We start from the raw sequence: 24,423 nt of genomic DNA, 5'->3' as shown, positions 1-24,423 counted from the left end.
AGTGCTTAGTGGCTTTTGACCAATACTGAATGTTTAGGGGAGGCTTGAACACAGCTAAGATGGACATCTGTTTCACCACTATCATGACCCAGAATCCAGCAGTAGTAGCTAGAAATTCCTTTGGCTGCCAGAAAGCAAGATCCAACATTTCCACAGCTGAATACCTTAAATTAAAAATGTTGAATGTGTATAGGTAGAAATCTAAATAAAAATAACTTGTTTTTCATGGGAGATAGGCATCCACCCACATTCTCACTAGCATTTGCAGGTGGCAGACTCATTTGAAAATTATTTCCTTAAAATCGACAACTGTGGAACTTATTTCATTCATATGCCAGGTCTGGTGGGCTACAGTCTGTGGAAAAGTTCTCTGCTGCTATCCGTTTGAAACAAATTAATTATTGTCTGGTGATGGGGGGTTTAGGGTATTTTTCTGACTAAACCCCATAAGCATAGAATTAAAAGAGTGGACTTGGGGAAATATCTACTCTTTTTGCTGAAAGATAACTTGACATTTGTTTGAATTTGTGAACTGGGTCCAAGATTCTGTGCCTCAGAAATTCATATAATTAAAACACCATGATAGTCACAGTAACATATGTCAAGTACACAACATTTAATTGTTTTGGTTATTGCTGCAAAATGCTATTTAGCCATGGCACAAATTTTGCATGTCCATTATCAGCATTTCTTCTTAAGTGCTGGCTTTATGCCACTGAAATGTGGTTACTCTTCGAATGTTAACTACAATGTTAACAATTTTAATGGCAAAAATAAATGCATAAAGGATACAATAAAAGACATAGTATCATAGTGATGATGCCATTAAATATATTGTCCTTTTGCCAACAAACAACAGAAGATTAAGTCCATCTTAAATTGAGCTTGATTTATTATGAGTTAAATAATTACTTGCATTGGAAATTCAACCTTTTTATAAAGGCCTGATATTTGAGTAGCAATAACTTACCGTTTTTTTCATCCCTAGTTGTGGCAGAACAGTGTGTACTTTTGGTCTGACCTACAGGCTTATCATCAGCTTTTCTACCAAGAAACTCTTCATCCCTTTAAAATATGCAAGCAAGCTCAAGTAAGTTGTAAATAATGTGTTTTTCCTTCACAAATACACTTGTTCAGTGTAAAGACTGGAAAAGATAGAAAATAGAAAAGTTTCCAAATCTTGACAACTCACACCAAAGTATATCTGGGTTGTAGACAGTAAAAGAGGCTCTCTGGCTTGCTTCCACAGAATTACTTGATTTAAATGTTAAACACGCATAGTTGGACTTCTGGGCTCTGTTGTCTGTTCCCAGTTTTATCTATTCTACTCAGTTTCCCTAATCTCCCCTCTGCTACTCTGCGTTGTATTTGGAAACTGCCTGGTTAGTGTTAACATCTGTGATAACATTTTTTATGAATCATCTAATTGTGCTTTACCTTTCTTTCCATCTCCTGTGTGGGTTAGAATTGCAAGTCTCGTAGACCAGACTTCATATAATGACCTTGAGTCATGAAAACGGACCTTCAAATTGTCAGTCCTGTTTTACCTTTTCTGATTGTCAGGACATTGTTGTACTCTTTCCACAGTTGCCTTCCTTACCCCCAGTTTGATCTTTAGGCACTTATTTCCTCTGAAGTGGAAAGACTGTTTCCTGTAAACAAGTATTCTTAACTGAATATGCACTTTAAGTCATAGAATAAAGTAAAAATAAACCAGTTCACTGCAGGCCATGGGTGCTGATTGCTCTCACTGACTGCAGAATAGCCTTATACTGCCAAGGAACAAGTCTGCAGCAGTGTGATATTGTTAGAAGGACTCTAAGCAAATTTTAACATCATTTTGTGAAACTTCGGTCTGTTTTTCCTCTGTAAACCTTGTGTAGGAGTACATTCTAACTGCATATTTGTGTATATGCTGTAATAGAGCAAAACTACTTCAGATGTCACTGGAATAAATATCTGTAGGGAGCAGTGGAGAATAATCTCATTGTATGGCTTATGTTATTGAGTATCAAAGTTTCACCGGGGGAAATGACAGAAATTTATATATTTGTCCAGAATTTTCACTTGAATTAGTGTTAGTGTGGAAACTCTAGGCTGAGGCTTGTACTCCCTCTTTCCTGTAACAAACTTGACAACCTGAAGTGCTACCTTGTTTTTTTTTTTTCCCCTCTAGTTCTAGTACAGCTTGAAGCTAAGCGCAACTAATGGTGTCTCTAAGGCAGACCATCTGCCCAAGCCTATGGCTAGAGACCTCATTCACAAGAGGAATGTAAACTCTTTGCCTTTCCTAGAGTCCTTCTCCAGAACTGTCACTTACCAAAGAAGGTGGACAAGCACATTGGACAGCACACCCATATTGTCCCTGTCCTTATACATCTTCATAACTGAGGCTCTGCTTGCTGCATGCTTAACTAGATGATCTTTTGGGAAACTTGATAGGGAGTGTTACTCTGGGAGATGTCAGGATGTGGGAGTTTGGATGAACCACATTTTCCATTAGGAAAAGTTATACTGCCCCAAATTTACTGTGGAATTTGTGGGCACAGTTAGTTTTCTTAATCAGAGATTTAGGTGCATAGAAGTGTCACTCTTCTAAAAACATGAGAAATGTCTTCTACTATTTCTTCTTCCTCCTCCTCCTCCTCTTCTTCTTCTTCTTCTTCTTTTAAGTATATTTTTACCTACTGTATCTAGATTGAATCTTGATTTTCATGTGTTTTTTTTTTTGTAGGAAAAATCTTAGGTTATGGCTTATGCTGTTTTTTTTAATTTTAACTTGTTTTAATTTTGCACTAACTTCCACTCTTTTTGCAATGGTTGCAAGGCTGAAAATTAAGGCCCAGGTCATTTTTCTTTTTCTTATCTTATTTCCAGTGCTGGCCTGGTGGTGACAGCAAAACATCGTACAATCTGTGTTACTAGGCAATTGCAGAGAACTACATGCACATAGCCATTAAAGTAAATACATCAAAACGAAATATGCGAAACTGTTCCATTAGCATAACTAACAGCTGAAATGTAACATAACAAATCAACACATGTGCTGCAACATTTGGTATCATTCTCAAGCTTGCCTTTTAAGGCTGCACAAAAATTATTCTTGTTTTCATTGGAACACTATTAAGAGTCAAGCTGCATCCAATCTACAGGATCTGCTTATGGAAAAGATGCTTTCCCAAATTCTGTGCTCACCTTTGGCACAATAAGATAGTCATTTCAAATACTCCTAAGAGAATGTGAATCAAATTCTAAGAACACATCATATATATTTTACTATTTATTACAGAAAGAGACATGCAGAGTATTCTGTATGTGTTCTGCCTGCTTCCTGTTAGGAACAAGAGCAAACCTGTATTACTATGTGCTGCTACTCATTGTTTCATTTGTTAGGTATTTTTATCTCAGCTCTATGTTAGAGTAAGGAAACACATTCCAGGGTGTATATTCATTCATTCAGGGGGGAAAAAAAGCTACAGTGAGGATGAAATGTGATGCATAAGAAGAATGATGGGTACCAGTAATCATGTAGGAAAGTATGTGGTTAGTCACTATAAAAATGCACATAGGAGTGTAAAATAAATTGGGAAAGAAAAACAATAAAGAAACAGATGTTGTAGTTTTTGACAAAAAATAGTTACTCAGAGATAGAAACTTTAATATTGTTATGGGAAATACAATATTTTAGCACTAGAATGAATTTTGATAAAGGAAGTTTTCTTTACTGTGAACTTTTAGCATCAGAAACAGATTTATGTTGGTTGAAAGTGATGATGGAGTTTAAGGCAGTTTAGCCATTCCATTTAAGACCAGTCAGTGCATTGTATATTTCCCTTCATGTGATTCTGTCAAGTAGCTGCACAAGCCCCTCATTTAGATCAGAGAAATAGCCACACTTCTGGGCAGCAATATGAAGCACTTGGACTTTAAATCTTTTTTGTGTTTCTTGCTTCACTCTAGTCATTTTGAGATTGCTTACCAAAGCCTTCTCATCTGGAGTGGATTCACACCAAAACCCGAAGCCTGAACATTCCATAATTTGGAAATTAATAAACGATGCCAAAATCTTAACTTGAATTTCCTAAGCATTTCATATCTTCAGATTTGTGCCATCACGAGTAATGTCAAGATGCAAACGCCAATCGAGTTTCCAGATCAGGGTTTTGGGTTAGATCCATCACTTCTTCTAAAACACTCACAGGAAAATGTATAGCTGACAGGTAGGAAAATTCTTTTTGTTTTATAGAAGAAACAAAACATTGAGTAAATGAAGCATAATGTGCACTCGATGTCACATGCCTAAGCTTTTTGTATGAAATTTATAATCTTTACGTTCATATAAATGTGATTTTTTTTCTGTTGATTCTTTTAGAACAGTGGCCAGAACCACTGTTTCAGTGTTCCACTGAGACAGAGAAAACAAAAAAAATTTCCATGACATAGGAATCAAAAAAGGCTGTGAATATCAATTTTAAAAGGATACGGTGCTTTTTTTTCTCTTTTATCTTGCTAACATCATTGCCCAGTGTTGAAGGCTCTGAACACAGAATTTTTTACTCTTTCTGACATGTCTAAAACTCTTAGCCATTGGTCTCCCTGCAGTCCTTGCACTGAAATCGGTGCAGATCTACAGATGGGCCTGAAACCTCAGCAAGGGACGTAAGATGAAAGATTCTTCTTTTTTCTACCCTCATCTGCAAGTGCATGCAGTCACTTTGTCACTTTGTGATGCCATGTTTTCACTTTGTGGGTCAAATCCTATAGCAATCCTACACCAATGAAGACAAATAGATGTCATCACATCAAATCATCAGACAGTGTAAATCTTTGAGAAGGGAAGAAGCTCCTCAGGCTACCTGTTGTTTCGGTTCTTTGAATTCAGAAAAGAGCTACAGCTGGATTAACCTCCTCTAAATTGCTGCTTTATATGCAATACCTCCCTTAACAATTGTTTATGGAAAAAAAAATCTGTCTATATTATGCTGGAGTTTTGCATATGAAATTAAACAGGGCTAGAAGGCCATTATGCAGGTAGAGCAGACAGCAAAGGCAGTCCCTAATATGGCAAAATATAACAGCAGTGTTTAAGTGAACAGATTGTCAATTGCTTTTGCCCAAAGCCTCTTTACAGAATCACAGAATCACAGAATGCTAGGAGTTGGAAAGGACCTCTGGAGTTCATCCAGTCCAACCCTGTGCTACAGCAGGTTCCCTAGAATAGACTGCAGAGGAAAGCATCCAGATAGGTTTTGAATATCTCCAGATAAGGAGACTCCACAACCTCTTTGGGCAGCCTGTTCCAGTGCTCTGTCACCCTCAACGTGAAGTTCTTTCTCATGTTTGTATGGAACTTGCTGTGTTTTTGTGCCCACTGCCCCCTGTCCTGTCACTGGGCACCACCATAAAGAGCCTGGCCCCATCCACTTGACTCCTGCGCTTCAGATATTTATAAGCAGGATAAATGCTTATAAGATATTTATTTTTATTTATCCCTTCTCCAGGCTGAACAGCCCCAGGGCTTTCAATATTTCCTCATAAGGGAGGTGCTCCAGGCTCCTCATCATCTTTGTGGCCTTGGACAATTCCTTACCCTTTAGGCTGATACTTTTTTTGTCAGCTCTAAAGAATAATAGTAAATATATTTAAGTTAACCCATTTCATACAAAATCATGTGAGAAAGTAGAGCTTCATCCTTTAAGTTGTATTTTTCTTTTGTAATCCATAATACTTCACTAAGAATGACTAACCATTTTAGGAATGAGGTTAAATGTGTGTTAAAGTGTTAAGGACCTATTTCAGCTCCTTTCACCAATTTACAGGTCCCTTGTGTGGACCAATGAAGTCATGACAGGTGGACCAATGAAGCCCTAATGACTTTCTTTAAAAAGTCTATTTCTAAAGATACCACATTTTTATATCATTGGACTGTTCCTTTTTAATTTGTCTATTTTATGTGTTAAATGTTTTAGAGCAGACTAGAGCATGATGTAACTGAAACTTTTTAGTTTTAGGGTTCTTCAAAATTACTTGCAAGGTTTTAAATCACTATGAATCTAATTCATACTGCATCTGTTAAATTTCAATTTTTAGATTTGCTGAGAAGGGCGTAAGCTAGGATAAATGTGATTTTTTTGTTCAGCTTATAGTAAACTTGGCAATGTGTTAGTTCTTTGGCCTTACCCTTACACCTGCAGGCCTGTTTTGTTGATTGTATATATTATATACATTGTATATGCTGATGAGGTGGTCCATAATAACTTTGTTATTAGTGATTGCATCTACATAGAAAGAGGGTGGAATCCTGGAGAGACAGCGAATATACTAATTATAACAAGTTCTAATTGGAATATGCCAGCCATCATATCTCTGTATTCCTCAGTGGCCTGGTACCATGAGAGGCTAGAGGGTATGTTTCAAATGGTTAAGATACAAAATAAGGGAGATGTAGTCTGACAATACTGCTTTTGTTTGAATGAAGGAGTCTAATAAATCAGAAGTTGATGTAAAAAAAGAAAATCATTGTTCAATGTACTCAAATATCCTGCCACTGTACTAACAATCTAAACACAACAGTGCTTTATTACTACTTGAAAATAGAGTAGATGTACTATTTTCTTCTTTTTACTGCTTTGCTCACCTACTAGTTACAATTGGGTTTTAGCAGCATAAGGAAAAATGAGATCAGAGACTGTATTCTTCGTTGTCCAAACTGTGTGATAATAAATACTGAGAATGAACTCCTCAGTGCAATTCTGACTTATGCTACTCATCTGATCCACCAACCAGATGTTTAAAAATTCATTGGACTTTGACAAAGTGAAGAAGAAAAAAAAATACCTGTATGAATTTTATTATGGAAGTATCTCTTTCCGCTTGGTCTCCTACCTGCAGTCAGAGTCATGACATTTTAGAAAGATATGCTGGAACATATTATTTCAGGGTATTACTGGAAGAAAATGTTTTTATCTGGCTTTCAAAGCAATTTATGAAACATTTAAAAGGAAAGAAGAATGTGGTTTAGTCACCTGTTGGAAAGAAGAAGCCTTTGGAAGAAAAAAATGGCTCTATGCTTCAAGAAGGTGAAGTTAGTGAAAAGGAAATGTCTTCCAGGTTTAGCTTCTCTCTGCTTTTACGTATTGAATGGCAAAGTCTGTGTTTCATAAAAACACCTGTTTTAAAAGCACCTGTTATAATCCTTTGGTAAGGATTTAGACACCAGTTCAGCACTGGTATCTCTTGATACAGATCCTATATCACAAAGGAGTCCCAGGAATGTCAAAGAAATGTGCAGTAGGAACTCAGCACAGAATGAAATTTTATCACTTTTTTCATTAATTTAAACCCTAAAATTATGAATTCGCATCTATTCCTAGTAAAAAAGAAGAAGAAATTCTCTTTCAAAAATGGCCTAGCACATATTTTGCAGAAGAACTCAGTGCACTCAATTATAGTATTATAGTGAAAAAGACTTTCTACTTCATGAAGATCTGCAGTTGCTTTAATTATTGTGGATATCTGAATCTAGCTAAGAATCAGTCAAATGTCTCCAAAATTGCATTAAACATTGTTTTGTGATCTAGCCATTTAAACAAGTTTGAGTGAAAATGACAGGGAGGCCAGTTATGGCAATAACTGAATTTTCAACAAAATAATAGCACGGGTAAAATATGATACAGGGTGAGTGTAATTAGGTGCACATTCAGACTATACAGCAGGACAGTGGGGGATGCATATGCATTAATTCTGTGACCATCAGAATAGAAGATTTCTAAGAAACAAATTTCTTCTGTTTTATTGTAGTTCCTTTATGCAACATACATTGCCCCATCTGCCAGTATGGACATTGGCCTTCATCAGAGTAAGAAAAACATGATTTATCAGAAAATGGACCCAGCTTTTGAGGATCTTTTTGACCCAGCAGAAGAACATATCCTCCTTCTTCTGCAAGAACCATGGATGAAGATGGTGGAAGCAGACAAGTACACTTACGGAAAGGTAACTGACTTATATGGCACTGTGAAAAATTCTTGTGTCATGGAAGAAAATTATGAGTCTTCATAAACAGCCCTTTCTCAGTCCCACATACTAATCCGTTGCATTTACAGTCAGGAAGACTGTATTATGGGATGTTTCAATCACCCACTCCCTTCTATATGGAGTAGGCTGAGCTTCGTGCGAAGAACAGAATTCCCCTTCAAAAGGATGGTGCAGGCTTCACAGACCCCACGCTCTGTGAAGTGGGAAGGAGTGCATCTTGCTATGGCAAAATTTCTCTTTGCACTCAGGAAGTGTTACATTTCTTTGATACTGTTGTTGATCAAAAGTAATTTTATAGTACAGTGTATTTTTTTTTTACTACTGTCATTCTTGCATGTATGGACAAATAATAGAACAGTGATAGACACCTAAATACAAATTTGAGAACAGCCTTCTAAATCTACTTAGGCGGTGGCCAGTATTAACGTTTAAGAATAGAGTGTCAGAACAAAGAAACCATGCAGCAGTATGGCCAGCTTCAGCACTTAGCAATCAAGGAGGTGCATAAAGCAGAAGTCTTGATCACCTTTTTGTGTTTAACAGTCTTTGATGAGCCTTTTGCCCCATGACTTCACATAAATGTGTCTTGGGTCATCAGAAATCTTCAGCCTCAGTGTAGCAGTAGGTTTAATCACGCAATAGAAGAAAAAATGCTTATTTTGGTTTGGTTTCATTCTCCTTGCCTCCCACCCCCCAATAATTTCACCTGATTCCCTTGTTCTGTTAAGTCCTAAGAAAAAGTGAACAGCTGTTACCTTCTCATATTCTCAGTGCTGTTAATACTTTTACATGTTTCTGTCATATCCCACTTCAATTACATCTTGTTAAAACTCAACAATCTGTGACTACTTCACATCCTCTTTTACAGAAATTGTTTCATACTTTTCTTGTGCTTATACATCCCATCTATATCTGTTATTTTATATTCTTTCCATGAGATACAAGAAGTACTTAAGATCTGGATGCAGGAAGGATTATCCAGTGGCAGAATGATGTTTTCTGTGTTGCTCTTTGTTCCTTTCCTAATTGTTTCTATCCTTCTAATTGCCTTTTGACTCCTAGTGAACTCTGAGTGGCTGTGCAAAATGTAAGCTAATAGCCATCTGCAATGATTCCAAGATCTCTTTACTAAGTAACAGCAGCTAATGTAAAGCTCTAATTTGGAGCTAGTTTGAATGACTTAATATTTGTCATCAAATTCAGCTTCTCTTTATCGTGCAGACGCTAAATATCCTGAAGTCCTGTAGCACTTCGCAGTCAATTTCATTTTCTGCTCTGTGGTATTATTTTGCAAATTTTGTTGTCTTCGCACTCACCTCCTTTTCCAGATAATTTCTGAATACATTTAAAAAAGCAGCCTCAGCACAGATCCCTAGGAGACTGAATGTGAGCCGCACCCCACTATGAAAGCTATGTATTTCTTTATTTATTATTTTCTACCTTCTAACTAATTCACAGAAGGACCTTTTTATCACATCCTGTGATAACTTAATTCCCTTAAGAAATGTAAAATAGATTGAATGTATTTCATCTAAAATTGTTAATGACCTGCAGAATGCTATGCGACTGATTGGTGCTTTCATTAATCTGAAATTTTGTTTACTTTCTATCAGATTATTACTAAACTGTACATCTTTTATAAATGTAATGTATAATTGTATATTACGATTACTAGTTGTCTAGTGTCTAGTGCCAGTTCCTCACTGAGACGAGTCATTGGCTTAGCAGAGTATTAGGATATATCATGTGTGTACAGAAAGAACACTCTGAATACAGCATTTTCACTACTTCTAGCGATAGAAGAATTTCTCCAAAGTAATAATTGAAAATAAACTCTTACTTTATGTTAATTTAATGCATTTGTCAGGTGTTCTCTCCTTCTCAGGGAGAACCTATTGCCCTTTTGATTTAGATGATGTTCTGCTTTGCAAGTGTTCAGTTATGTGCAAACTTCTAAGTAAATGCCCTAATAACACAAACATCTTAATCAGAGCACGAAAAAATGGAACCAAATCCTTCTGAGTGCACAACATATGCATTTGTGAAGAGTTATTGTACACTGACATAAAACAACCTGTTCTAGGAGGCACTAGAGTCTCTTTGTACTAGGCGCAGGCTGATGCATTAGGCACACTCCTGAACACAAAGAAAAGGTCTGCTTTGTATTTTGTTCAGTCCCTGGCTCTACTCTGCTCCTTTGTTCTCCCATACAGCGGGATATATTTGGCCCATAATGAAACAAGATATTTTATCAAGAATTAGGTGAGTTCAAAAGGGTTTATTTGGGACATGGTTAGCTTATATCTATGTTTTTATCTTTAAACAAAACAGGAAAAAAGGAGAGTTCTTTTTTATTATTGACTCTCATCCTTCCTCTATCTGTTCTCTGTTTAAAGTTTGTGAAAAGTGTTCTGAATTATTGTCCTATTTGCTTTCAAACTACCTTTCTTTTAAGGAAAAGAATACCCAAAAGCACTTTAGAACAGTGGAATAGAGTTACACTGAGCCTGAAGGTATTCAGGTAATACGGTGACTAGTGTGGTATTTCACATTTAGATAAAAGTGTAATGAATAATAATCTAAAACCCCGTTTATCTTCTCACACATAAATTATTGTATGAGACCGCAGCTTTTTAATCTTTGTGATGGGAATGCTAATCAATTTAACTCATTGTTTAAATTTTACTAAATATCCAAAAATTGCACTTGAGTGGTTTAGTCAGCCGAGAGGGTCACCAGACTATTCTTTATACTGTTACTGGTTGTTTGCACATAACATAGAGAAATACTGTAGTTACACATATAATGCTTCTAGTTAATTTGAAAAATGCCAACACTTAATGTGTTCCAATCATGCACAATTTATTGTTTTAAGGCACTAGCCATTATCCAAATGAAGAAAGAGACTGAGACTCTGAAAGCTTTCATATTAATTGCTTAGATATTATCATAAGATGTCATCTTTGTCTCTAATTTCCACTTCTGGAAACATGTGAGACTCTATCTTTTTGTCATTTACCACTGAGAGTGATTGTTTTAAAGCCTGTCTTTCTGCTTCTCAGTGGCACTTTGAAATGCAGTTTGCTGGTAGACACAATCAGGTAAGTCTGGTTTGCTTTTACACCATGTAATTCAGCGTGTTTTTTAATTTGAAGTTCTTCTCTTAAAGATATAATTTGGTTATTTAGAAGTGTTCTACAGAAATCTACATATGATCCTGCATAGATCTGAAAATTTTGTTCCACCAGATCTTTTAATTTAATTGTTTGTCACAAGGATGTGACTCCTCGGGTCTCCTAAACATCTGTCTCATTATTGGCAAACGTATTCTGTTCTATCCATTGTCACTGGCAAGTTGCCTGTCCACTTCTCCATCTTTCTATAATGTGTACTGTAGGGATGACATAAGATATTATTTTTATTAGGTGGAGTTGGTGGAAGAAACTCGACAGCTGGACTCTGTGTACTTTAGAAAACTCCAGGCTTTGCATCAAGAAAGCGTTTCCAAGAAGAATGAGGTAAGACAAGTACCTACTAACAAAAACAAACTCGTTTTCTATCACAGAGGGTTAACACTAGAAATATCAGTAATGAAAGATTGTCTACATGCCAGTTTGGAGAAGCAAGTAGTCTGATTTTTACCATCCATGTACCTGGAAATGATTGATAGCTACTGTGTTAATTACAAATTCTTCTGTCAGTTATACCAATACACAGTACAGTTCTTCTGTCAGTTATACCAATATCACACTATCGTATGATTGGACTCAATGGGACAGTTTCCACTAGTGGAGTGTATTTTGGGCCCTTAAGCTTGAATATGTCAATTTCAAGTAAATTACAGATACGTATTAGTTTATTTGGTTATGTAACCTGCACACATTAATATGTTTAAAGCAAACATAAAAATAAAGCTGATTAAGAGCTGGAGCCGTAACTCAATTTATTTTCTTAGTCATCACAAAGCTGTTCAATAGAGATAGAAGTTATCTAATGCAGGATTATTAGACTGGACAAAATACAGATGAAAAAGTAGTTATGTAAGTGAAATAATTTCTTCCCTCAGAGTACTGTTGCTGACACTGATCTACCATCCTTCCCTGACGTTCTCAAAGAAGCTCAGCACTTGGGTCAAGCTTCCAAAAAACTGGCAGGTTCTGATTTGTATGACCTGATCCACAACAAACAGAAGTTTGAACAGTTCTGGGTTTTTCTTAATGAGCATTCTGCTGGGTATGTTTCTTCATTATAATTCATTTACTTGTTTTTAAGTTCAGAAGAAATATTTGTTGAGGATCTTGACTATCTAAATATTCATAGATTGTAATCTTTTTTTTTCTTTTAAGTATTTACATATTTGTGAAATACACATGCACGTTATCTGACAGCTGAATTGTCTTAACTTTTTTGGAGATAAAAATCCTTCTACCATAGCATGCTTGCAGTCTGGTTTTACTTTCAGTTTATGCTCTGGCAAAATCCTGAGTACAGCAATTAGCCAATAATGAGTAAAAACTGATCTTTTTTGTACAGATTCAGTTTAGTACATTTACAAAATAATGCAGAACGTTACAAAAATATACAAGTAGAACACGACCACGTCATTCTCACAGTGTGAAAGCAACTGCAGTTTTGTGTTTGCACTGATCCAAACAGAATTAAGTACCAGCCGCTAGTAGATACAGTTTATGGAAAGCTTTTGAAATATAGCCCACTTGTTTAAGAATGAATATCTGAACAGAAATTCTAGTAGAAGTATATGTGAGTTGTGAGTTTGCTACTTTTTTTTTTTTTTCCCCCAACCCTCTTTAATCTCTACCCTGTTTTAGGAAAAGTCAAACTTACTCCTTAAGTAACTGCTAGCAAGTCCCTTAATTTTCACTTCCCATTATCTGATGCTTTGCATACTGTCTGTTACTTATAAATAAGTACTACTGTGATTTTAAATTGGATATTGGCCACCTTTTTCAACAGTGTACAGAGATGTTCATCTAACATAGGATTCCTGTGGCCAAGACACAATCTCACCACTTCTGTGCATCATCATAGGTTCCTTCTGTAGTCAGAGAGAGAAGCATATATTTATGAAGACAATTTTTCTAATTCTGAAGGGGACATCTAAAATCAATAATTCCCAAATATAGTTATTTTTCTTCTCTGACTGCAACAAGGTAACAAGCTCAGATAGAATTTTTCATGGTGAAGGTGTACATGTTCAATTAAGCATGGTGCCACTGTTTTTCTAAGTTAGCTGTCTAGATCAGCAGCCTCCAGACATTTTTGATTGTCCATTCATATCAGGAAAAAAATGTTGAGTATGCATACCCAATATATGCATATTTATTTTTTCATGAATTATATACACATACTACTGAAGTTCTGATTTTTCATTTCATCCTCCCAGTGGATTGTTTCACGCACCTCTGAGATGTGCAAACTCCATTTTGGAGATGATGAGCGTAGAATTCCTCTCTAACTGGGGAAATGGTAGCAATCACCAGTGAACTCCAGCTATGATGGAGTTCTGGATGGGTATGCTGAATCACCTCTGGGAGTTCCTGTCTCTCTGTTAATCACAGACAATTGTTAAATGATAGAGCCAGGGAAATATTTAATTTATGTACAAATTTTCTTTTGTAAAAATTCCTAATGAAGAAAAATGTGAAAAAGTCTCAGCAGTGTTTTAGAAGTATCTCTAGACCTACTACCTTAAGTCTGTCATGGCTCAATTGTAAGTGAAGTTTTGGAAAGAACGGGTTGGTGACCGAGCACCTGAACACAAATTCTGGTAAGAAACAAAGTCAAATTCCATTAATTAATATTCTGTTAAACAAGCAGGACACATTCATGCAATTGCAGGCTAATTTGTCTTACTTTGGCTTCATGGGTTATTATTTGTTAGTTTTTCCAGAGCAACTGACTATGCACATGCTCCTGATCTGTTGGAAGTATAAAATAGAGCATGCTTAGATAAGCCATCATTGTAAGCAGTTTAAGCTAGTACACTTTATGAGGATATATTTTGCTTTTTAAGTGAGATGGACATATTTGGTCAGTCGGCATGGATAGATGACAAGCAATAATTCCGTAAACCACAGTAACTTGGATCGCTTGCCTTTGGGTGAACTTACTTCCCTTTTGACAAACTAACAGATGAAAGAATATCAGTCTCGATAGAACCTAGGCCTGTAAGGATCGCAAAAGACTTCTGAAAAGGAGATATCTGTTCTTAAATCATTTGGATTTGTTTGAAAGTTTTACTCAAAGATTAATGCTTCAAAAAAGCCAGTTAATAAACAAATGGAAAAGTGAAACAGATTTGTCTGAATTTAATGTTTCACATTTCGTGCTGCAAATATAATGAATGTCCTCATTGAAATGCTCACAAAACTTTGGATAGTAAGATACTGTCAGAAAGGAGTCATGTGAATTAACCTGAAATTGTCGATATGTCAGTTATCCTGTCCTCTGGTTTAAAGAATAAAACCAATACATGTTCCATTAAAAAAACTCAAATAGACAGTATACACTCAAATGATTATGAAGAATACAAAGACCAAGAATTGCATATGGAGATTATTTGTCACTTAAAAAAATTGAATAAGGAGTAAAGTTAGTAATTTATGAAAAGGGAGCCCACAACAAGCCCTAGAAATGAAATTTACCATAAACTGTTTATGTCTGCTTGATTTATGGATTCACTCACGAGCTTCAGCACTCACATGGGGTAGGAAGGGAAATGATTCCTGGGCAGCTGTCATCCCTGCTCCTCTGTCAGAAAGCGCTACGAAGAGGCAGAATGGGGATGTCGACTCATCTCCTGATGGCTCCCTGCCTTCAGTATCAATTCAAAAATTCATGTGTTTCTTTTTGCCTTCACTTCGTGAGTTCTGCTCTGTGTCTCTGGATCACAGTCCCTGCTGGCTTTAGCAGCGTCAAACTGAGGAGTTTGCTCCTTTCCACGGTACTCCAGAAGGGACCCTGAATGAGCTCCCCAAGATGGGTTTTAATCTGTCTGTTCAGCATGTGCTATGGTCTCACCAGATGATACAACCGAAGAAAAACTGACATAAAATTTCAGTCCAATGTAACCTGGTATTTAGGACTTAGCACTCTGGTGGTTTTGTGGTTAAACTAATAACTCTCTAGAATGCTGATGAAATTAACTCTATATTGAAATACACATTCTGTTTAAATTTGTTTACAGAATGGATCTCATGTGCTGGCTAGATATTGAACAGTTCAGAAAGATGCTCCACAGGGATAAAGAAAAAAGGGAAGAAAAATCCAAGGAAATTAAAAACAAGTACCTGAACAAAAAATATTTCTTTGGACCCAACAGCCCAGCTACCAGAGAGCAACAAGAGCAGGTACCAGTTACATAACCGTTCATTAAGAACACTAATTGCCGTGACTGAGATTAGAGTCCATAATCAGTTTAACTCTTGCTTTTCCCCAAGCTATCTCCTCAAATATTATCTTCATTTTTGGCTCATACTTTGTATTTTTGGAACAGAACTAGTCTGGTTCTATTGTGCTTATGGGTGTTCCTTGCTTTCTGTTCAGGTTTGTCCTCCCAGATCCTCACCGAACATCTCTCTTAAATCCCGATTTGAGGCCACAGCCAGGGCACACACAGCACAACTCAAAAGAAAGTGTTAAAATGGCTTTCAGACAGAGTGGCTCGTTCCAGCTTTCTATTTTGGTATGTCAGTAAAGTCACAGATGGCAAATCTGAGCTGTGGTACTCTGACATATCTTGATAGTTACGAAATTTACTTGGTCAAGCTGGGGTATTTTTTGCCAGAGTCTGTATTCTATTATAGGTAGGGACAAATATAATCTGTTCCATTTTATGAAAAGTACATGTGAGCCTTGGGTAAGCATGCTTTGCTTACAGTTAAGCTCCTGCTTTGCTAAATCAAGGATGTAGAGAGACAAAGGACTTTTGGTATACACAAAGTTTATGTCATATGTTATTGTATTTGGATTGCTTAGCTAATGCATTCAGGTGGAGGATGGGGACAAATCCTTCATGATCGGCTTCCTCCAGCGGTTCTGCTAGAAATGCAGCAGTGGGTCCAGAAGAGATTAGAAGAACAATGGCTGCCATTGTTCCTGGCAGATGAGCAACAAGGGGCAGAGGAACAAGCAAAGGTAATTTTTTAACAACAGTAACACATGCAGGCATTGTTTTTTGTTTGGCTCATAATTTATCATTGGGATTGAAAGGTTGAGAGGAAAAGCAGCCTATAATTCACATTCAGATTACATTGAAAAAAACACCTAACATGTACAGGTTGAAGCATTTCACTTGATAACTGTGAAGGCAGTTCCTCTGAAGGCTTAGTCTGGTTCCAGTAGTTAGATCTTAAACTTGTAGAAGCTGGCGTTGGCTCTGCTGCCAGCTAGACTGCCGGGGGGAATGCTCGTCTTTGCTGCAGTGTTGCTCTCTCCATTAGCCATTCTGCCCTAGCCATACACTTGCACATAGATGAAATGCTGCTTAGTAAAGGATTTACCCAAGAGGGCAAGAACACAAACAAATGAGTGGGCTTCCCATGCTGTGTTCTCTCTCTCATACATTGTCCGTATTTTTCCATCTGGAGTTGCAGTGCCTGTAGAAATTACTCCAGGTCTTGTGAAATTCTGCTGAGTTGAGGAGGTTGACTACTACAGGCCTTGCTTCCCATTGGTTACTTTAAAAAGTTGCCAGAAAACTAGGAATGAGGAATCTTTCACTCCTACTGGCTCGTTAGAAAGACTGAGGAATGAGCAGAGTTAACATCTGCCTTTCACGGCAGGGATCTGCGCGGGGAGATCATCCTGCTGGTGACAGTTGCAAAAAGACTTGTTTTCTCTGCACTGCCACAAAAGCTTCGGAAAGTGAATGTCAAGGCAGAAGGAAACTTGATGGTTCCACCACGTGGACACACACGCACACTGCATTGATTATATGAATATAAAACCCATGATCTTTTCCACATCAAGAGGTTTGTTAGAAGTGTTGTCAGAACTGCACATGGACTGGATCCTTTTAATTGATTCAGAGCACTGAGCAGTCAGAAAGTAGAGGTTCTGATAAGACAAATGGTAATTTTACTAATGATTATGTTAAAGCAAAATTTCCTAACCTTCTGCCCTTTTTATCTGAATTCCTCTTCCCTGATGAGCCTTGGCACAAGTCTATGAGATAAGGCTAAGCTGCTTCCAGTTCTGGAAGTTCCCTCATGCCTCTTCTTGCACCTGCTGCACTGTCCTGGTAGGGAGAGTAGCCCCCACAGTTTGGAAAACACTGAATTAAACTCTAATAAACAGTTCACAGGAAATACATAGTTTTAATCTGCTTTTAGTCTGTCCCTAACTCCATTTATGTCTCACTGCTCTTTTTCTTACTGCAAATTCAGAGGATGAAAAGGTCCTTTGAAGAATGTATTTTAGAAGAAATGAAACCAGATGACATTCTCCACTTGGCTTCATATTTCACAGTGACCAAACACTGTGGGCATGCTATGTAGCCCTTATTCAGGAAATCTGCCCTTGATTTGAGGTGTATTTTTTGCTGCAAAGAAGCTGCAGGATTGAGTCTCTATTTCTGATATGTATTTCCAAAAGAGCAAAAACATCTCATTTAAGAAACACCCTAATATTAGAACCTGAAATCTGTTCACAGCACGATCGGTCCCTCAGAACATTATGGCTAAGATAAACCAGTGGAAGAGCACAATGTAACTGCCATTTCCTCTTGACTTCTTAATGCCTCAGTCTTAATGAACATGTGCTTATTTATAGCTTAACAGAGGATGGTGCTCTTGTGGGTCCACAATAAGTTTCACACATCAAGGGCCAAATGAAGATGTTTCAACTATTCTACCACTATGGTCTCAATCATTAGAGGGCTGATCATCAAACAAGAAGAGTTAAAAAATGAAATGACAATCTTTTGTTCAACCATAGGTAAGGGACAAAACTGAAGATCTCCTAAGACAAAAACAGAAGACAACTAGGATGTGGAAGGCAAGTGAAGTTTATTACGTCTCTTGTGTCTGCAGTTTCACTGTCTTTTTTGTTTGGACCTTGCACATGATTGTATTGGCTACAGTAGGATAATTACTCACATTAGCGATGAATTTAGCTCCCTGCTGGATGTTCATGGTAAATTTCTCTCCCTGCCTGTCTGGAGAGGTCATACTTGAAAAAAAAGTCCCTTGTTCTGCACTGTAGATCACTCTTAACCCTCCTTAAACTGGTATTGTACCTTTAATTCACATTTATCTGTATTTTGCATGCAGTGGACTTATTGGGACAAGCTGTTCGTTCCAGCATCTGGTAGTTTATTTATTATTGCGAGTGGATTACGTGCAGACACAAAAGGGAATGTGAAGTATGCAGTGGAGTGGGCAGGTTTAATCATATCTCACAGTATCTGTTTCATTTAGAATTGTATTTTAATCTTACAGCACTGAGATAATATCAATTTTAAACATCTTAAACCTTTGTAATAATACATTTCATCAGATGTTTGCCAGTTTTTTCTCTTGAAGAGCAGCGAACTCCTGGTGATTGCCAACATACAAGTTGCGTACATTTATTCAGTTGAACTTTTATTGTGTGTTGAAATCAAACTGGAGACCCGGTCACCAATTATCCATGCAAACCATTAGCTCGGAAGAGATCCAAAGCGCATGTGGGTTCTGTTAACTAAGTTCTCTTTTTGTCCGTTTGTCGGGAAGATAGTTATTTTCTGTATTCTGCTTTAAGGTTGCTGACCCGCAAGCGAAGCAGTATTTGTACATTAGTATAGGATTGGGACCAGCATTATGTTCTTCCTTTTACGAACATGCCCCCAAAATGATTTCTCCCAGAAGCTGTCTAATCCTGGTCATAGTGGATGGCACATGTGTGAAGTTGTGGAGAACAGCTGTGAAGATGCCATCTTACAAAGCTGAGCTGTCTTCATTTTAACCAAGGGACCCTTTGGGCAATTGCCACACATCCTCCTGCAGGGTTAGGTGCCCATTCCCGGCGCCTCTGCAGCAGAACATGGAGCATAACCCTTGATTTTAAGTAAAACTGCAGAATTACTTTCGGCTTATAATCAGGTTAGATTTCCAGAACTGTTAGCAACTAAAAATGTTTCTGTCCCATGAAGATCATTGAACAGTACTCCATCCCTCCAGGACTTTCGGAGTTTTATCCCACTGTTAGAAGATAGTTTTCATTCATCCATCTGATAACAGAGGGTGACTGTTTGGCTTGCAACCTCAGTGACAGCACAAGAACTATTTGTTCAGGAAGGCAGGCCAGCCTGAACTTCATTTCAAACAAATTGTCCCTGCATAAGCCATCTTTCTTTCTCCACCCTTTCCTGGCTGCCTACTGCTCTCTGCTTTGCAGCAGGAGGATTTCCAAAATGTCTCGATGACTTTAAATTCTATTTTGCTATTGGTAGCTTTATTCCACGGAGAGCAAACTCTCCAGCTTCTGTTGGTGATCATGGCAACACTTTTCAAAACTCATTTTGTTAGTAAGATCCCTGTCAGAAGCATTTAACAACTTCTAGCTATGTGGTTTGTCTGTTCCTTTCTCTTTGTTGTTTGTTTGCACAAAACTCAAACTGTTCTCTAGAAAAGTAGCCTGTTGCCATAATCAATAACAATAGTTGTTTCCATACTTTATAGTATGTAGTCATATGGTCTAAATCATTGTCAGTCATTTCCTCTCCCATCACGTTTTCCAAAAAATGTTACCCAAACCAAACTGGAAAAAAAAGAAAAGAAACAAAAAGAAAGAAATGAAACCTTGCCAAATTCTATTGTATCCATGTCATAAACTCATAAACTACTGAAAGTTAGGGTCAGTGCAAAGATAAGAATCAGACAGTTTAAGCTAACTAATGCCTTTGTTATTGCTTTTTGAAACAAAGTTTATTTGGTCCATTTATTTCTTCTTTTGACAGCATGTGGACAACAAGAGGGTTTCTTCATCTAGTGAAATAATTGCTTTCCGCAAAGCGCTTTTGGATCCAGTGACAGCAAATCAGTTTCAACGCTTTGTGTCACTGGAAGGAGACCTACTGGAGAATGGAGTGCTCTTTTGGCAAGAGGTACAGAAGTATAAGGTATGGTAGTAAAGCGGCACAAGGGGAGTACCATTCAGTTTGTAAGCAAATGTCATCTGTTACTGCAAACTAGGAAAACCGTAGCAAGAATATCTCTAAGTATTTTCTTGCTCATAGTAAAACCTCATTCACTGTTTTACTGGTTTCGTTCCTTAAGATTAATTGCTTTTTAATGACTTGAATATATTTTGCCTGTATTTCTTTTACTTGTTCAAACTTCAACATTCTCTTGAATCCCTGCGGGATTCTATTAACCAGCTAATGCCCTGATTTTGGTATATATCTTCTGTGAACCAGAAAATATGAAAGCATTAAAATGTTTAGTCTGTCTTTATAGCTCAATACTGTTAAACACAGAGATTATTGCTGAGTTTGGCAGTCCCTTAACGGCCAGAGAGAAATTTTAAATGCAAGCGTGAATGTACAACTGTAAAGATAGTATATACCCCAAAAACTTGCATGTAAAATGCAGACACCAGCTGCCTTGTGCTCCACACAGTGCAGTTGCATCTGACTGCAGCTGAGGAGGTGGCCAAGCTCTGCAGCAATTTCCTCTCTCCCATATGTCTACACGCCTTGTTGTGCAAATGTGGCAGTGTGAAGCAACACACCGTCAGAATCTTCTGGAGTGAAACTTTAAATCACACAGCAGCCTCTCAGTAGCACCCTGGACTGAATGGAAGAGCACTACAGATCTTTCCCTTGTTCCTCTTTTCTTTTGCCTTTGGGATATTGCAGAGCCTCTCTTGGGCTCCTGAATAGCGTGGTCTGGGAGCATGAGGTTAGCTAATGTGCTCAGAAATTAGGAGGTAAACACAGGTGATGCTGAAGTAGCACTTGGGAATCCTGCTGCAGGCACATGGCTGCATTTTCACTGGTTAGCTCTGGCATTTGAATTTGGTGTCTGCTTTAGAAGTCAAAGCTCCTCTGCATCCAGAGGGCAAGAGTCCCGTCCTCACAGAGGTCTGACCTCAGTATGAGGAACTGTAGGCTGAAATGTTCTCTGCAGGTGCTGCCGTCTCTCTCTTGTTTACCGGGGGACTAGCTTAGACTAGGAGCTTGGCATTAAGGCACCTGAAGGCACATGGCATGAATTCTGCTCGGAAAATCTGATGTTTTTTCAGATTTGTTTCTCTTCATTCCTATATTGTGGAGAACACAAACTTGCGGCAAATGTGGAATGCAGTTTAAACTATTTTTTTTGTGGATCCGCTTTCTGAAGAAAGCCTTCATTGTTTTATATCCTAGCCCCTCTCCTTCTTTTTTGTTAATTTTATTTGTCTTCTTATCAAGAAAAAGTACAATCTGACCATATTTCTACACGCATGCGATTTGTCACGGTTGGCAGTTGATGCTCTATATAGAAACAAAGGGCTGGAGTAGTAGGAGTGTTGTGGGTCAGGCTGAACTGGAGGAATACTGCCAAAGATGTGGGCAGTGCTCTGCACAGTGCATGCTTGTGTTGTCTGAGCCCTATCATGCCATCAGTTTAGACAGAACTCCCGTGGGGAGCCGGTGTCTGCGCTGCTCCTTGTAACCCATTCGGGCTGGCGGCACATCTTGGGACAAACAAAAAATAAAAAAATTTTTTTTGGAAAACAAATGTGAAGAAATATAACTCTGTGGATCATTTCCATCTGTTCCTGTATGTTCATGTCTCATTCCTCTTCATATCTTATGGCTTGTTATTCTTCCCACTTACTACAGCTCTCTGCTTTTTCTTCTACGCTAGATGAGCAAAGAAAGCCATAATATATTCTTAGGATATATTGAATATGTTTTTGTATTGCTGTACTTTCTTTGTTGTAGCTGTTATCATTCTTTTTTCCTTTACAAAACTAAGAAGTATCCATAATAAAACAAACCAACTCTTCCACATGCCACATTTCTGGTCAAAAGCCCTGTTTTTAATTTCTTTACAAAGTAAATAGCCAGCCTTCTCTACCAAAATGAAATGCATATTCCTCATTTAGAGATCTCTCTTCCTGAACATTCTCCAGAGTGCTCATTGTGCCTTTAGTAGATACATGAAATAATCTCCTGTTGTTATAGAAATGTCTCGATGTTTATGGATAGATGGAAAGTATGAGTTTCAAAGGGTTTCAAGGAAGCTCTGTGAATGATTTTTCTCTCCTCTCGAAGTCCAGTGGTAGCGTCATCAGAGCGTGACAACAGTTAATTATAGGATCATATCAAAATAGTAGAAAACCCCAGTGCTCCTTTGAGATCTCACCTTTGTAAGTTCAGGTTTGTTTTGTATTCTGTCTATCCTTTCATGAATTATTTCAGGCACTGATGTTTTGGGAAACTAGAAAATCTTAATGAATGGGGAAAGTAGAAAATTTCAATGAATGGTAGACTGTACTTGTAGCTGAAACTGTCCTCTCTTGTGCCATCATACCTGGTTATAATATCTTGTACCCCTCTAAATAATTCCTCTCTGTTCTTGGAGTTCGTAGAGCACTGGTGTGTTTTATTTTCAGTTACTATTGCAATGCTATTCATAGCAAGCTCACTGTGAAAATCAGTGCATTTCACACCCATAGGTATGATTTTCTTTTCAACAATGCCTCCTATTTGCCTGCAATATACTCAGATTGAGTGTAGGATAAAAAATGTATTGGCCATCAGAACGTGCAGGCAGAGACTATCACCTAAAATCAAGGACTGCTGTATATCTGCATTTGCAAACCAGAAGTCCCACTCATGTTTTAACTATGGCTGTGACCATGCACATTTGCTATGAGAATTTCATCCTACACACTGAAGGAATCTGTCTGTATAATTATTTTTGTATGACTGCTACTCTTTGATCAGTGGGCCCCTGCAAAGGGTCCTGCATCTCTCTCTACATTGACTGAAAGTGCTGTTTTTCGTCTTTCAGGATTTGTGCCATTCTCATTGTGATGACGCCACAGTCCAGAATAAGATCACGACTATTATTGATTGCTTTATCAATTCCACCGTACCCCCAGCTTTGCAGATTGACATCCCAACTGAACAAGCACAGAAGATTTTGGAGCACAGGAAAGAACTAGGACCTTACATTTTTAGAGAGGCACAGGTAAGAAGCTGGGAGAATGTCTGTAGCAGATTCGGCTAGAGTTTGTGTGGCTGATTTTAAGGACAGTCTTCATCGCTTCTGTGACAATTTTGACTCTGTATATAAGCCTGGACATGAAGAAGAACACTAGAGTCATCGTTTTCAGTGAAGACTGTATGGTGAATACAACAGAGAGGATTCAGATATTTACTGCTATATAAACTGGACAATTTGTATCAGCTAGCTGACCCTAGAAAGGTGGTATCCAGGTCTGTGTGGGCACTCTGTCAGAACTGAACTTTGTTCATTTTTTGAGTCACTTGTTCTTTATCATGTAGTTAATGTCAGAGAAGCAATTTATAGTTAGAGTATTCGTTCACGGAAATAGGAAAAAAAATGCAGATGTGAGTAAAGCGCAAAGCTTAACTTACTGAATCTTTCCCTTTATTACTGAAAGTCTGCAGACAATTTTCTGTCTCTGATCTGTGTACTAATCAGACTGAGCAGCAATTTACGAACCCTTAGTACAGACTTTATTTTCTTATTCCTTTCTACTAAACTCTATGACATATCTTCTAAAAAAAAGAAAGCTCGTTCCTCTTCCTATAAAATTTCCAGCAACACATTTAAAACTCAAATGTGAGTCCCTAGAATATTCTGATTATCAGAGAAAAGGGTAGGTATAATCCTAAGAGAAATACGTCTCATTTCAGCCTGTGTAAAAAAAAAAAAAGTGGCAGAAAGAAGGCATAAAACCAAGGGAAGAACTTGGCCAAAAAGTTGTGACTCAAGTAAGACGATGACTCAAATGTTGCTTTCAGGTACTCTGAGCTAGAAGCCGTGAGGTGCTGAGCATGCTTGACTCCTTAGAAGCCAACTTTCTGAAAGAGAATTAAATGCCTAAATAAAATGAAAACCGTGAGCCTTAGTACGTGCAGCAACAGAATTCACTGAGCCCCTCTGTTTGCTTTGTAAAAATTGTTTTTCTTATTCTAGTTCAAAAAAGACCCTGTGAGAGATTATATCATTTAAAAATTATCCAGGATTTGCTCATAGATCTGTAATGTGGTTTAAGAGTCTTTCCAGAGGCAAAAAAAGTATTTCCTTTCTCTTAAGGAGGAAAAAACCTCTTTCCCTAATGAACTGAATATTTGAAATACTTGAGCAGTACAGTGGTGCAGAAGAAATTCTACCGGTGTATATTTTATCAAGAATACTTGTA

At 37.6% G+C, this 24,423-nt stretch overlaps 1 protein-coding gene across 13 annotated transcripts in view; it reads left to right on the top strand.

The window, feature by feature from the left end:
* The window catches only part of RGS22 (regulator of G protein signaling 22), a 70,945-nt gene that overhangs the window by 26,924 nt on the left and 19,598 nt on the right, over positions 1-24,423 (top strand). For 12 of the 13 annotated variants that reach the window (XR_002435064.1, XM_021386675.1, XM_021386676.1 and 9 more), the window contains 9 exons: positions 989-1,090; positions 7,801-7,995; positions 11,463-11,555; positions 12,104-12,270; positions 15,245-15,407; positions 16,036-16,194; positions 17,995-18,054; positions 19,997-20,158; positions 23,043-23,222. Coding sequence is in view for 12 of the 13 variants with exons in the window: in XM_021386675.1 (XP_021242350.1) it covers positions 989-1,090; positions 7,801-7,995; positions 11,463-11,555; positions 12,104-12,270; positions 15,245-15,407; positions 16,036-16,194; positions 17,995-18,054; positions 19,997-20,158; positions 23,043-23,222 (1,281 nt within the window). In the remaining variant the exon portion in view is untranslated. The remainder of the gene's footprint in view (positions 1-988; positions 1,091-7,800; positions 7,996-11,462; positions 11,556-12,103; positions 12,271-15,244; positions 15,408-16,035; positions 16,195-17,994; positions 18,055-19,996; positions 20,159-23,042; positions 23,223-24,423) is intronic. The other variant, XM_021386678.1, reaches the window with a different exon arrangement.

Source organism: Numida meleagris, chromosome 2, assembly GCF_002078875.1.
Source record: "Numida meleagris isolate 19003 breed g44 Domestic line chromosome 2, NumMel1.0, whole genome shotgun sequence".
Lineage (NCBI taxonomy): Eukaryota > Metazoa > Chordata > Aves > Galliformes > Numididae > Numida > Numida meleagris.
This window is presented reverse-complemented; position numbering and strand designations above follow the sequence as displayed.